This window comes from Cynocephalus volans, chromosome 3 (genome assembly GCF_027409185.1).
Source record: "Cynocephalus volans isolate mCynVol1 chromosome 3, mCynVol1.pri, whole genome shotgun sequence".
NCBI classification, from domain to species: domain Eukaryota; kingdom Metazoa; phylum Chordata; class Mammalia; order Dermoptera; family Cynocephalidae; genus Cynocephalus; species Cynocephalus volans.
Window position 1 is genome coordinate 19,807,447 of NC_084462.1, and position 14,712 is coordinate 19,822,158.

Below are 14,712 nucleotides of genomic sequence, written 5' to 3' on the forward strand. Positions count from 1 at the left end.
AGGCTCTTCACTTTCTCACCTTCTGGGGGTTGGGACCATGCTGAACAGTGTGACCACACTACACTCTGATTTTTCTGGCTGCAAAGGAGCTGCTTGCTATTTCCTAATGCTCTTATTTCTGTGCAGGGTGGGGGCAGGAAGAGTCAGTTGAAATAATCCCAGCCATGACAACCATCCCCGTGTCCACTAGGGCTTGTCCCATGCTGGATGGGAGGGGGCAGTCATGGGGAGCCACCAGCAGCCACCACCCCTCCCCCACCCCGCTGCCCACACGGTTGGGCCACAGACAGTAGACAGCAGCCCTGACACTCTCTAAGAATATGAAAGATAGTTTACTGAATCTACACTTCTCCATTAAAGTCTTTAAACATAAAAGCTCTGTAATAAACATCACAACTTAGTGTTATCTGTCATATAAATAAAATATACACTAAAATGTACATTATCAACAGGGTATGTCCTGAAGGCGATGCCACCAAAGGAGAACTTGACTGATTAATTTTAAAAAATGACGAACAGCTCGATGAAGGTCAGCGTCACCTGCAGAAGCTCAGGGAAGCGGGGCACGACCACCCTAGGGAGGGGGCGTGCAGAAGCGGATTTTCTTGGCTGTTTCCACATCAGACTTGGCAACCAGAAACCTCATCTTCTTCCCGCCGTGTCGGATCAGATCGACAGCTCTGAAACCAACACAGGAGTGAGGTGGTGCCGCAGAGCACCCGGGAGGCCACTGCCGAGTGCAAGGGGGACGCACCACCAGATCCAGCAGATCCGACTCCCCCACCCTCAGCTGTCACCGCGTGCAAGGACTTGATGGGGCTGCGCGTGAGCCTGGCCTGGGCGTCCAGTCTCCCCTCCCCTCCTTAGGGTATCTGGGAGGAGCAAGGCCAGGCGGTGCCCGTGGGTGTAGGGGCTTGTCCTGCAGGTGGACCTGTCTAGGCTAACCCCAACTGCTTGAGCCAAGATGTGTGTGTGGCAGTACCTCAGGTAGCTGACGCCCATCAGGCTGCTGCCGTTCACCTCCAGGATGCGGTCTCCCAGCGACAGCCTCCCGTCAGACGCCGCAGGGCTGCCTGGCAGCAGGGTCTGGATGTAGAGCCCTGGGGTGCCCAGGGGCGTGTGCTGGGGAAAAGCAGAGGCCTCAGGGCTCTGCAGCTGCTGACCCCAGCTGTCCCCAGTGAGGAACCCTGCAGCCCCCTTCCCCATTGTTTGCAGGCCCCATGCCTGGAGTCAGGCCAAGCTCATGAGTTTGGTCTTCACAGGTCCAGCAATAAAAGCACTGGATACCACCACTGTTCCCAAAGGCCCAGGACAGACCTTAAAAGTCTGAGGATGGGGGCAAGATGACAGCAGGCCCAGGGAAAGAGGCCAGTGGACAGGCCGGGCCCTCAGTCCCAAGCACAGCAGAGGCCTCCCCCACTCTCCTCCTCCCTGGCCACACTCTGTAAACAGCAGGAACCTAGGCAGCCTACAAGGGGCAGTGGGGGGTGCGGGAGGCGGGCATCAGTCCTGGGGCCACTCACCATCCCATCGATCAGGCCCATTCCCAGCCCCGAGGGGCCTCGCTCCAGCTCTACCATGAAGACATAGCAGAAGTCATCAGTGCTGGAGCTGCGGCTCGAAGTGGCCAGAGGCGGCTCATCCATGGGGGCCACAGAGTCTCCTGGGTGGGCAAGGAAAGGTGCAGCAGGGCTGAGGGGCTGATGGGCTGGAGGCCAGGCCTGCCCCAGGAGTCCGGACATAGGGACATCCCAGATCAGCTGCTACTCCAGGGGGAGGATGCGAAGTGCTCATGCAGATCCAGGAAGGCACCGTTTGGGCAGAACATGAACAGTAAGCCTGGCGATTAGGTTGGGGCCCGCCTGTGGGCGACATCACCATGTGCCTGAAAGGGGCACCTTGGTCCCTGCCCTACGGCTACTGCAGAACATCGGCCCCTCTCAGCGCCGGCTGCCAGGGCCCCATACAGTTCCAGCACGGCCTCTCACGGCGGCCTCCCACTGCCCTGGATTCCCCTCCTTCCTCCACATCCGCCCCTCCTAAGGGTTCCCACTGCTGACCGGACCCTGCCCCCAGGTCCCCAGCCCCATCCTGAGCACCCTGGGCCTTCTCTCTCCATCACGCACTTGCGCCCACCAGGGGCCACATGGGTTGGGATCTCAGGGGCAGAGCCAGGGTCTGTTCTGGAGCCGCCTCATGACAGTTTTCTGAGCTCTGGTGCCAGAACACCTGAGCAGGTAGCCTGTCTCAGGCCCAGCTCTGCCAGGTGACCCCAGCCCTCAGGGCACACTCCAAACTCTGCACAAGCACCAAGGACTCTTCATTCCTTAGGATACACCACTGAGCCCCTCACACACCATGCACTCGCCCACACACGTATGCACACATGTGCACACAAGTGTCCACACACACACACAGGCACATGCACGTGCCCTGCCTTCGCACCCAGAGGGCTCTGGTTTCACCTCCTCCCTGAGGTCCTCCCGGATGCCCCCAGCACACCTCCTCAGCTGGCTGGCCCACATCGTCCAAGCCACCCCCTCTCCACCTTGTGCAGGAGTGATTCTAAGCAGGTTTCTAGACTCGCTCAGTCGCACGATGGTAGTGAATATTTGTTTAAGATGTGTTATCCAACTGAGCAACCGAGCTGCTGCGTGGCCAGCTGCCTGGCCTGCCCAGGGACTGAGGGTGGAGTGTCAAGGTGCCAAGCAGGGTCTGGGGTGGGGACCTCACCTTCCAGAGCTGCTTCCCGGGGACCACACGGGCCATTCCTCTGCACTTCCAGAAGTGCTTTCCCGCAGTTGCTGCTGAGCTCTGTCCAGTCAGGGCCTCTGGGCTCAAGTCCAAGTGGGGTGCTGGGAGGTGTGAGCAGGCATGAGGAGTCCATGTGCAGGGGTCCGGCCTGGGAACCCCCACGGCCCCCGCGGCCTGGCTGCCTTCCCAGGGGGCCCTGTGCCAGGGGAGCCCTGGCAGAAGGAAGAGAGCGTGCCAGGGTGGCTTCTCGGGCTCCCCTGCTGGGGTCCCTGGAAGCCAGGGGGCAGCTCTGGGCATCCAGATGCCCCTCCGGGATGATGTGGTTGGCATCCTGGGGAGGGAGAAGAGAAGTCAGGCACCAAGCAGGGGGTGGGCCAGGCAGCACAGTGCCTCCAGGGGAGGAGAGGGCCTCACGGCCCCCAGAGTCACCCTGCAGAACACGAGGGCCGCAGGTTGCATGCGACCCAAAGGGTCAGAAAATGTCTGCAGGCCTGATGTCTGAGTGGTAGGAGAGCCAAGGGGCTTCCCCACCATCTGAGGCCAGGGCCTGAGGTGGGGAGAACACCCAGGACTCCCGGAGCTCCCTGCCTGCTGCATCCCGGCAGAGCCGGGCCACTTCCACCCTGGCCATCAGGCACCGTGGGGTGGGGCCTTCACAGCCCTGGAGCCCAGCACAGCCCCCCGCCCTGCGGGTACCTCCAGGCACTCTGGCTGGGCAGGCCCGCCGCCAGGGCTGGCTTTGCTCCGCAGGCTCCACAGAAAATGGCGGATATAGAGGATGTGCTGGTAGATGCGGTCATCCAGGCAGTCTGCTTCCAAATCCACCTGGAAGCCCTCACTTGGCAGAACGATGGGTGGGGGGTTTTCATAGGACTCCAGGACATCCTCTGCAGGGGGACAGGGGTGGGGTGAGGATGGCCATGACTGGCCAGAGGCTGAAGCTGCCCTCCCGTGGCCAGGCTTGCCTGCCCTATGCTGTGGGAGCCCGGGGACCAGCAGGCTGAGCTCAGGTCCCCTGACCCACCAAGAACACAAGAGGGTTAGATCCCGGCCAGGGCAACTGGCCACACCTGGCTCTCATCTCTTCTAAATCCCTGATGACCACCCAGTATGACATCCAAGCTGCCCAGGACAAAGGACAAGACCACTGCAGTCCAGAGCTCTCTTGCCGCAGCCCCAAACTCTTGAGGCCCACTGAGCCTCTCCGCCCCGGCTGGTCCTCTGACTCGGTATCACCAGGTACTTGGAGCTCACTTCACCCCACTGAGCTGCACTCAGGCTCCTCCCTGTGCTCCATGGCCCAGCTGACTACATCCCTGCACGTGTCACCTGGGATCACAATGGCCTGTGTACAGATTGGTCTCTGTCCACTAGAGTATGAACACCTTTAGATGGTGGGAAAGCCACGTTAACACTGTGCTCTTAGCTCCCAGCCCAGATCCTGACATGTGGCAAGCCTCAGAAATGAGTCAGTAAATAGGAGGAGGGACCCAAAAGGGGTCAGGTGGGACCAGGAGTCCGGTTCAGAGACCTATGCCCAGGCCCAGCCACCAGGTGACTCGGGCATGGGAAGGTGGCGTTAGGAGCACTATGGACATCTGTATCTGCTATCATCCTCTACTTTCTGTTGTTGTTTACATGTTACGATATACATAATGCTAATGAAGGAAGACATGTAAAATTTATAAACAAAAATGCATACACACATATGTATGTACAGGTCTGTACAGATCCACAGGTATGGGTGTGTGTGTACATACGTGACATGCATGCTCAGGAATGTTTCCCCATGGGCTGCGCAAATGGGCCCAGCATAGAGACGCTGCTCTCCTCCTGGTCGGCCATGCGCCAGGTGAAGCCCCATCCTGAGGCTCACACAGAAGCGGGGCTGCCTTGGCTGCTTGCTCTAGGATGAATATCCCACCAAGTCCTCAGTGTCCCTTCGCCCCCCTCGTGGCGCACAGGGCCCCTGGCTCCTGCCCCTGAGGCGAGTGCTTACCTGACTTGAAGGTGGCAGGGCTGTCTGGGGCCCCTGGCTCCCAGGCACTCATGGGGCCCATGGCCGAGGCCAGCTGGTACTGAGTCAGCAGCCGGTGCAGCTGTGCGGGGCGCAGGGCAGGGAACGCAGCCCTTAGGGATGCCCAGCTCATCTGGGTGACAAGGAAGAGCTCACAGTCAAAGGCCTCCAGGTGCATGAGGGGGTCCCTTAGCACAGCCCTGCTCCCAGGGAGAGTCTGCCTCTGTGGGGTGCTCTGGGTGAACCAGCAGAGGAGCAGGGCTCCCTGGCCTCGGGCTCCAGGCCCAGCACACATGGGCCCCCAGCGTTCTCACTCCCACCAGGGGCTGTGTGGTACAGCAGGTCAGCGAGGGGGAATTGGACAGAGACCACAGCTCAACCCCAGAGAGGCCAGCAGGTGCCACAGCAAGCCCCTGGTCCAGTGAACACACCCCCTCATCACAAGTAAGCAGTCACCTCATGTGGCTGAGAAATGTGAGAAAAGACTATGTGAAAACTGGGAGGGAAATGAAATTGGATTCCTACTTCAAACAGCATAAAAGAAATCCTGCAGGTTAAAAACATGTACAAAAGGCAAAAACTTTAAATCATCTTGGTGACATGAGCCCAACTTTATGAGCCCAGGATAGGGAAAGCCTTCTTCAGGAAGATTGAAAGCATCAGCCCTAAGGAAAGTGTAGACTCGTGTGACGAAGTTAAAACAACCTCTGTGGTCACCTGGGACCTTCCCCACATCCTTCTGGGATCCCCTTCCATTCTCCTTGCTGATTCCCTTGTCTTCTGGAACTCATTTCTTCTGCTAGTTGGTTCCCCCCTCATTTCTGTGGAACAGATCCTCTAGTAGCTTTCCCAAAAAGGTGCAACGCAGGGAAACTGTGGGCCCTGCATGCTGGAAAACGTCCTCCTGCTGCTCTCACTGCTCTTGATTGGTGGTGCGGCTGGCACAGAATTCCAGAGGAGGGTCGTTATTGCTCAGAATTTCGAAGGCAGCTCCTTTGTCTTCAGACTTCCTGCGCTGCTCTTGAGAAGTCTGAAACCATTCTGATTGCTAATCTTTGGATATGTCTTGTTTTTCTCCTTCTCTGGAAGCTTGTAGATTTTCTATGTCCATGTTCTGAAATTCTGTGACATTCAGTCCTGGTGCAAATCCACTCTCGTCCATTAGGGGTACTTTCAATCTAGAAACTCAGGTCCTTTGGGTCGGGATTTTCTTTACTTCCTTGCCACCCTCTTCTCCATTTCCTCCTTCTGGACTCCTGCTATTTGGGTGCTGGGCCTCACCAACTAGCCCTTTAACGTTCTCATCTTCTTTCTCTCTGTTTCTCTCTTGCTGATTTTACTGCCAACATCCAGGGGCCTGGACTGTGGTCATCAAATGTCTACACTGAAGGAACAATCAATGTCTCCAGGCTATATGGCGAGGGTCAAGAGCAGACACCCCCCCACCTCCCAGCAGCACATCCTCTAACACCTCTGACCACCCCCACCCCACTGGCTACAGCCCTGCTCCCTCCACCCCCACCCCTTAAACACACACCAGTTCAGGAAAGCCTGTGGTCTGCCCCAAGGTGGTTCTTTTTGATTTTGTGAGTTGCTAGAGCCATGTTTACTTCCCACTTCTGTAGTTTGTCCAGGGTTGGTGTCGGGGAGGAAGCCAACAATCTGTGCTAAGAAATCCTCTCATCATCTTCCCAGGAACAGATCTCTCTCTCCCCCCGCTGTGTTCCGTGTTCCTGTCTTTTTTACTCTGCTTTCTGGACGATTCGCTCGACATAATCTTCCACCCGCGCTATCAAGCTTTTCGTTTCGGCTTTCATAGCTTTAATTTCCAAGAATTCTTTTTGTTCTCTTATTTATATAATCTTATTATTATTTTATGGATATTATATCTTCTCTTATTTGTACAAGGATAAAAATGATTCTTTTACAGCTTCTTCTCCCTGAATAGTCTGTTTCAGGGGTCAACAAACTGTGGCCTGAGGCCTATTTTTATAAGGCCCTCAAGCTAAGAATAGTTCTACATTTTTAAAGGGTTTGAAAACAAAACAAAACAAAGAAGAGTATAGGACAAAGCTGAAAACATATCCTACCTGGCCCTCTACAGAAAACGTTTGCCGTCCCCGGTCTGTTTTCTCCAACTTCATCTTCCCCCTCCTCTCCCGTGTTAAAGCTGTTCTAGAACAGCTGCCTGTTGACTCACTTCTATTTAAGTGGCAGGCTCCCAGCCTCAGAGCAGAGTGTGGCTATCCAGGGACCCTTCAGGGTGCCCTGGCCTGGCTGCTCTCCTGTGGTATCCCCAGCAAGGGCACCTCCATGCCTCCTGCTGGGCTGTCCCTGACTCCAGCCTGCTGGGTCAGCCCACCTCCTGCTTGGAGCACACAGGCCTGGCTGCTAAGCTGGGCAGGAGGCCAAGGTTCCAGCAATCAGGAGGTCACTTTTCCCGGAACTCCCTTTTCTCTGCATGAGACTCCTGCCCTTGCCTGGCCTCCCCAGCCAGGAGAACTTTTGTTTAAATGCTCTAGAAATAGACACCCATCTTCTGCCAGAGTGAGAAAAGAGCAGGCACACAGCTGTGTAGATGCGGGGAAGGTGGCTGAGACCCTAAGTAACACTGCTCCCTCTCTCAATGCATTTTGTACTAATGCACAATAGTTACACAGAAAACCACACCAATCTGAAATGCACAATTCAAAATCTTCCCAAAGTGCACCCAGCCCCAGGAACAAGGACCAGAGCATGAGGGAGCAGGTCAGGAGTCCCTCCATGGGCTCCCAGGGTTGGGCATGGGGCTCACTTCAATAGCTGTGCTGCCTGTTCCTGCCCCCAAGCCAGGGAACCTGAGCGGGCGCTCTTCTGCACCCCACGCCCTCAGCTCAATGTGATGTGTGATGTTTGTCTACAGCTCCTGGTGACAATGGTCTGCTAAGTCCCACTGCTCTGTAGGACTTCACTGTAATGAACAGATCACACTTTACTTATCCATTATGCTGTTGATGAACACAGGCTGTTCCCAGTTCGGGGCCACTATGAATAGTGCCACTGTGAACATTCCCGTCCAGGTTGTTGTAAAGAACAAATTGAAGCATTTCAGTGGGGAGAAGTACCGCATCAGAGCACATGCATGCGGTCAGCTCCAGCAGATGCTGCCAGTCAGCTTCCCGCAGTGGTTACACTGAGTTGTACCACCACCAGTGACACACGAGAGTTCAAGTTCACACCTCCTCACCAGTGCTTGGCATGGGCTTTTTTCATTTTAACCATTCTGGTTGGTTTAGTATTTTAAAAACACTGTGGTTTTAAACTACATTTTTCAAGGCTGGCCAGTTAGCTCAGTGGGTTATAGCATGGAGTTATAACACCAAGCTCAAGAGTTTGGATCCCCTTACCAGCCAGCTGCCAAAAAAAAAAAAAAAAAAAAAAAAAAAAAATGCTTAAACTGCATTTCTCTAATGATTAATGAAGTTGCTCACCTTTCGTGTGTAATTTTCCTTTCCTATAATTCCTTTTCAGGTTTTGATATCAAGGTTGTGCTGGCTCTTTAAAATGAGATGGGATTTCCTATTTTTTCCTAGCTTCTGGAGGAATCTGAATAACAATAACATTACTTCTTCCTCTAATGTTTAAAGTAATTCACGAATGAAACCATCTGGGTCTTAAATCTTTTTTGTGAGAAGGTTTTTAAATAATAAATTCAATCTCTTTAATATGTATAGGACTACTCAGATTTTTAATTTCCTCTTGTATCAGTTTTAATAAGCATTTTTTTTGCATGTTTCTTTCACCTAAATTGTCAAATTTATCAGCATAAAGTTGATTGTAATATTCTCTTACTACTCTGTACTAATTTTTAATGTAAAATCTGAGTGATACCTTTTTTTCATTTTTGATACTGACAATTTGTGTTTTCCCACTTTTATAAACTTTCTGAAGAACTAACTCTTGGCTTTATCACTTTTCTCTCCTCTATGTTTTTCACTATTGCACTGATTTATGCTCTTATCTATCATTTCCTTCCTTCTATTTTTTCTGGGCTTGACTTGCTGCTTTTTGCCTTGCTTCATGATTGTTCATTCTCAGCCCTCCTTGTTTTCTGATATATACATTTAAGGCTATAACTTTACCTCTTAGCACTGCTTTACCTGAAGCCCATAGGTATTGATACTTTATATCTTCATTGTTGCTGAGCACTGCACTTCAGCCATGGGGGGAGGAAAGAGCTGAGTTGGGACTGGGGGAGCTTTTGGTAAGGCTCAGTGGGCCCCTGCTGGATCCTCACAGGAGGGTTTCAACTGTGAGCCTGGTGTTTACTCCCTAAGGGGTCCTGAACTCTAATCTTTGTCTCCTTAGCATCGTAAGACTACCACAAATTCCACTCTGCTTTTCAGAGCTTTTTGCTTCATTTTAAAGCCTTTCCCACCCCACTCCCTGGAGCTCCAGAATTTTGGCAAAGGTCTGAAGGAGAAAGCCAGCCATGCATTTTAGGCCCCTAAAGTCTCTGAGTTTCTCTCTCTAGCCTGTGAGAGGTCAAATCTGTTTGGGTTTCTTTTTCCCCAGCAACGGCCTCCTGCCTACACAAAGCCTGGATTCTTAGTCTCACACATAACCTGCTCTCAGGATAGCAAATGCCCCCAGGGGAAAGCAGCAGGCAGAACTTGAGTTCAGCTCTCTGTGGTTCTCCCTCTGCAGATCCTTACCTCTTCTAATCCTTCAGCAACTCTTTGATGCCTTCAAACAGATGCCTTTTGTATTTTATCTGGCTGGGCATGTTCTCAGCAGAAGTGTGGGCTCACTCCAATCCACTCCATCCAAGGATTAGTGCTTCCCAAAATGTCTATCAAGCTGCCCTTCTGTTTTAGCCCCATCTCCACATCAATATCCAGAGGTACCTTGTGCTGCCAATTCCTGAGCCTTTTGGTGGCTCTTCTGTAAACCAGCTGCTCTTCAGGAGTTAGTTTTCCTAGATCTGCTATTGCAGTTGCTCTTCACCCACCTGCTTTCTAGCTTCCAAAATATTACTGCTTTCATCTCCTGTTTTCTTTGCCCTTGTGGGCTTATGCTATTAAAAAACATGGATTTACTTTTATTTAGTGATAGTTTGGGAGGAAGCAAATTAAATCCATCTGCCAGACATCCCTATATTTTCTAAATTTTCTAGAGTCAATAAGTGCTTTACTTTTATAATGAAAAAAAATTAAGTAACTTTAAAAAATGACAATTCAGTAAAACATATAGTCCCTAACATAGAGTAGACTTTTAATATATGCTGAATGAATAAATGACACACAGAACCAGGTAAGGCACTTGGCTTGCTTTGTGCTCAGCTTTGTCATTCATAAAACGGGATCATGAGGCTACCTACCTTGGAGGATTGCTGTGATGATTAAATGAGATAACCCAGGCAAAGCCTGTAATGTCTGCAGATACTCAGTAATAAGCATCAGCTATCGTTATTTTTAATAACACTTGCAGGACACACAGGAGAGATTTTGTGTTTTGATCCTCAGGCGGTGCATTGTTCTGTTTTTGGCACCAAACTGAAAGGCTTGGTTTGCCCTGGTGAGTCTCATGTTGAGCTGGCTGCTCCACAGTCAGCTCAGGGTTTTGCCTGGAGCTGGGCACACTATCCACATTACCCGACCTTCCAGACTCACAGAAAGCAGACTCCATCTTGGGCTGCAGCCACTCCCACCTCCATCCTATGGCATGTTCAGTGTTTTCCAGGCAGGAAAAGAAACAATCAGATTGGTTTCCATTGATTACCTGTGACACCTGTGTCAGGGGAAAGTGGGTGGCAAGGGAGGAGGGTGAGGTGTTGGTTAGTTTCCTATTGCTGTTGCAACAAATGACCACTGCCTTGGTGGTTAAAGCAACACAAGAGTGGAATCTCATAGTTCTATGGATCAGTCTAGTGCAGGTCTTGCTGGGCTGTGAGCTCTCTGGAGGTTCTGGGAGACAATCCGCTTCCTCGCTCATCTGGATTGTTGTCAGAATTCAGTTCCTCGTGGCTGTAGAACTGAGGTCCCATTTCTGTGTCGGCTGTCATCTGGGGGCCATTCTGACTCCCAGAGGCCACTGTGTTCCTTGGCTTGTGGGCCCCTCCTCTATCTTCAGAGCTAGCCAGCGTGGGTTGAGTTCTCCTTTCTTCTTCTGTCCATCTCTCTGGCCCACTCCTATGGACTTGTCTGATTAGATGCCCACCAGGATAACCCAGGGTCATCCTCCTGTCGCAAAGTCCTTAATCTCAGGCACATCTACAGAGTCCCTTTTGTCATGTGCAGTAACATAGTCACAGGTCTAGGGACTAAGGATAGACATCTCTAGGGTCCTTATCCTGCCTACCACAGGTGGGGAGAGCTGTGAAAGGAAAGCAACTTTGCAAGTTATCTACTGAACACTGAGTTTTCTGGGCCTGGAAGCTAGGTGTCCAGCCCCCTGGCCTGGCTTGTAAGCTGGTGACCGGAGAGTGACAGTACGTGGGCCCCAGCCCTCCACTGCCCCTGCCTTTCTCCGTCTGTGGTCTGTGCCCCTCCTACCTGGATAAGCTGGGCGCTGGGAGTGGCCAGCAGGTTAAGGGTGCAGGAGAGCTTCCGGAAGAAGTGCTCTCCAGCCACCCCGCAGCCGGTGCTCCTTGTCCACTCCAGGAGCTGCTGCAAGCGGGTGCAGGCCTGGACACCTCTAGGCCAGTGGAAACAACTCAGGGAGGGGCCTGGGGATGAGAGAGGAAGGGTGATGCCCAGGTCTCCCAGCAAACAGGTAGGCAACCACCCTCACGCAGGGGAGCCAGGCACCAGCTGGTCCCCAGAGCCTGCCCTCCAGGACAGAGAAGGACATTATAGCTCAAGGACAGACAGGAGACCCTGTGTCATTTTCCAAGGCAACTTTCCTCCTTCTTGGGCCCCTCTCTAGAGCAGAGGTGGCGGTGGGAGGTAAAGGTGGCAGGGCAAGAAGGGCTGTGACAGCCACTGACTCCAAAGCGCAGGCCGAAGGCCAAGACCTTGCCTCTCTCCCAAAGATGCCACATCTGTGCTGGCAACACGTGTGTGCTGTGAGCTCACCCCTGCTCTGATCTCTCCATGCCCTCAGTAGTGTCTCTGCATAGAAGTAACCCAGCAGGTGATGGGGAATGTTAGCTCAGTGAGCAAGGTCACAGGTCAGAGCCTTTGCAGCTGTACAGATGTGGCTTCCATCCTGGCCCCCACATGTCCACCAGCAGTTCTGGGCAGTTCAATAACTCCCCGGAGCCTGTTATAGGGAAGGGGCCCTGTGCAGACCTTTCTGCCGTGGCCTTTCTGAAACGCTGATAAGAATGCCTCCTGCAAGAACACTCTCTGTGCGATGTGTCCCGAGCCTGGGCCTCAGACTGCCTCCCACCCCCAGCCCCACTGGCACCCACCCCCGCAGACCCCTCACCACAGCAGAGCTGTCCCTCAGGAGTTGTCCAAGGGGTCAGCAGCCTGTGGCCGGCAGTGAGAACACCCCCAGCATTTCCAGCAGGAATGTGGATCCCTGCCCCCCAGCACCTGCCCTCACCCCTGTCCAGGAGCTGGTTGAGGAGCAGAGTGCCGGAGAAGAAGAACAGGTAGGCGAGCATCTGGGAGGTGACCTCAGGGTGCACCTGCAGCTGCCGCAGGAGGTCCAGGGCCGCCTGGTAGACAGACACGACGCGGCGCACCTCCTCTGGCAGCGCAGGTGTCGTGCACCAGCTCTCCCGGCACTCCGTCTGGAACGGGGGGCACTCCAAGAGGGCTGGGAGGCAGACGTACAGGCACTGGAAGGGTGAGAGAACAGGACCACATATCCAGGAGTGCTGGTGGTCAGACTGAGAGGCCCTGACCTACCAAGTTCCACACCCACGTGCTGCATGCCCCGCCCTGGACTCATCACAGCTCATCCCGGCTGAGGATTTTCTAGTGATGGTGCAGGGGGTGGGGGACGGGGATTTAGCAAGAGCTGCCTTCTGGGGCTGCTAGCAGCAGAGACAGGGTACAAGTACTCAGCCAGAGCCAGCCGCAGTGGTCATACGGCACCTGCTCCTGTTAAGGCACAGGTGACCCTGGGAGGTTACAAAGGCAGTGCCTGGTGGGATGGACTCCAGCAAAGAGGGCTGCAAACACCCTGTTGGTACTGAGCAGGAGAGCACCACCTCCCAGGAAAGCAGCTCACCACGCCCCAAAGCACCCCAGAGCTGGGTCATGGCCACAGGGGGACCAGTGGCCACAGCTCTGGCACCAGCTGGGTTCAGGTTGACAACAGACCCATGTCCTAGGTTGACAACAGAGCCATGTCCCATGTGCCACACACTGAGGCCTCTCACAGTTTATCCATGACCCTCAAAACACCAGCAGGCAGGGACTGCATTTCAATGGGAGGGAAAGAGGAAGCCAGAGTGATTCTAGGTTTCCTGCTTGGGCGAGTGACGGGCCAGATTGGGAAAGAACAGGCATCGGGGGCACATCAGGGCCTGCGCAGGACCAGTGGCCACCTCCTCACGGCTGAGGTTCAGCTCATCGCAGCCCTTCCTGGCTCCTCCCTAGGAGAGCCACAGCCTGAGCCTACTTCATCCAACGAGCTGCCTAAGCACAGAAACGGTGGCACCACCAGGACAGCTGCCGTCCCCGACGGCCTGGGGTGCCCATGGACCACCATACCTTGGAGATGTAGTACACGCACTGCTGGAAGGAGTATAGCACCACCTCCTCCAGCACCGCCATGGCCTCCTCGCTGGCTGTCAATGTGCAGGAGAACAGCGACTCCTTCGAGCCTGCAGGGAGACAGCAACAGCGACAGTCACTCCAGGAGGCCACAGTGATCGGCACCCACCTGCTGGAACAGCAGCGACACAACCACCTGCCCAGGTGCCCTGCGAGCACCACATAACACTCCTGTGTGGGTTGGGAGAATGTGACAAACCAGCCAAACACCTCTGGGCCATGGCTGGGGCTAAGCCTGCCACCCTCATGGAGGCCAGGAATGCTGGTGAGGGGCAGGAGGAGTCCACACATTTCAACGCCCAGTGGATCCCAAGCACAGGAGCTGCTCGTTAACTATCACGTTCCAGAATGTTTTCCATTAGAACCATCTGCCCCCTCAATAGCAGATCCTACCCCTGCCCTGCAGGTCACTCCTCATCAGGACACAGATCAAAGGACCTCTGACAGCAGGCTTTGAGGAGGCTGTCACTCTGTGGAATCATAACAATCTTTCAAGAAGAAACCTAAATCACCTATGTCCCCTCCCCCAGCACCCAGGGAGACTGCTGGGAAGATGCCGCTGTGTCTTCAGCCACCCGGAGGCAGCCTGGCTCTGGGCAGGGCACTCGGGCCTCCCCAGGCCGGGGGACCACGCAGGGAAGGGGACCACAAGGGCATCAGCAGGGTGTGGCTGAAGCTGAGACTTGGGGGAGGGGAGTCACCAGTCGGGGGAGGAGAAGATGACTCCTTCCCTCCGAGAGGGGGTTCCTGTAAAGGCGAGAGGCCCCCAGCAGGGTGGAACTATTCCTAGGGGCTCTACAGAATGTGAGCGGCATCTGGATGTGGATCCCCAGGCATTAAGGGGAAGGAACCAGAACGCTGGATGTCTGGCGTTTTTTCCTCACTCTCTCAAGTCCTCATCTGTTCATTACCAGGAGTGGGGGGCTCTCTCTCCCTTCCCGCCCCAGGCTCTCCACAGGAGCCACAGCAGGGGCCGCACCCTCACACCACTGAGGACTCTCCCATCAGGGCCATGAGGGAGTTGCTGCATCTCACGGGTCCACATGGCCTGGCCCGAGCCAGGCCTCGCAGGAGCACAGGCCGCCCGGAAAGAAATCGTGGGCAGCAGCCGGAGGCCCTGAGGCAGGCCCATCCACAGCCAGGACAATGCAACTCACAAAACACTAGATGTGTTTCTATCACTTTTGTTTTGTTGTTCAAGTGCTTCCTCAGGAGCTGGGGGCTCCCCTG

At 54.1% G+C, this 14,712-nt stretch overlaps 1 protein-coding gene across 1 annotated transcript in view; it reads right to left on the reverse strand.

Moving 5' to 3' along the window:
* Positions 1–377: 377 nt before the first annotated feature.
* RADIL (Rap associating with DIL domain) overlaps positions 378–14,712 on the reverse strand; it is an 80,016-nt gene continuing 65,681 nt past the window's right edge. The window contains exons 6-14 of the mRNA XM_063091314.1: positions 13,420–13,532; positions 12,302–12,539; positions 11,305–11,477; positions 4,754–4,904; positions 3,451–3,641; positions 2,734–3,085; positions 1,524–1,663; positions 983–1,122; positions 378–680 (exon numbers count right to left, since the gene is read on the reverse strand). Coding sequence (XP_062947384.1) covers positions 575–680; positions 983–1,122; positions 1,524–1,663; positions 2,734–3,085; positions 3,451–3,641; positions 4,754–4,904; positions 11,305–11,477; positions 12,302–12,539; positions 13,420–13,532 — 1,604 coding nt within the window. The 3' untranslated portion in view covers positions 378–574. The remainder of the gene's footprint in view (positions 681–982; positions 1,123–1,523; positions 1,664–2,733; positions 3,086–3,450; positions 3,642–4,753; positions 4,905–11,304; positions 11,478–12,301; positions 12,540–13,419; positions 13,533–14,712) is intronic.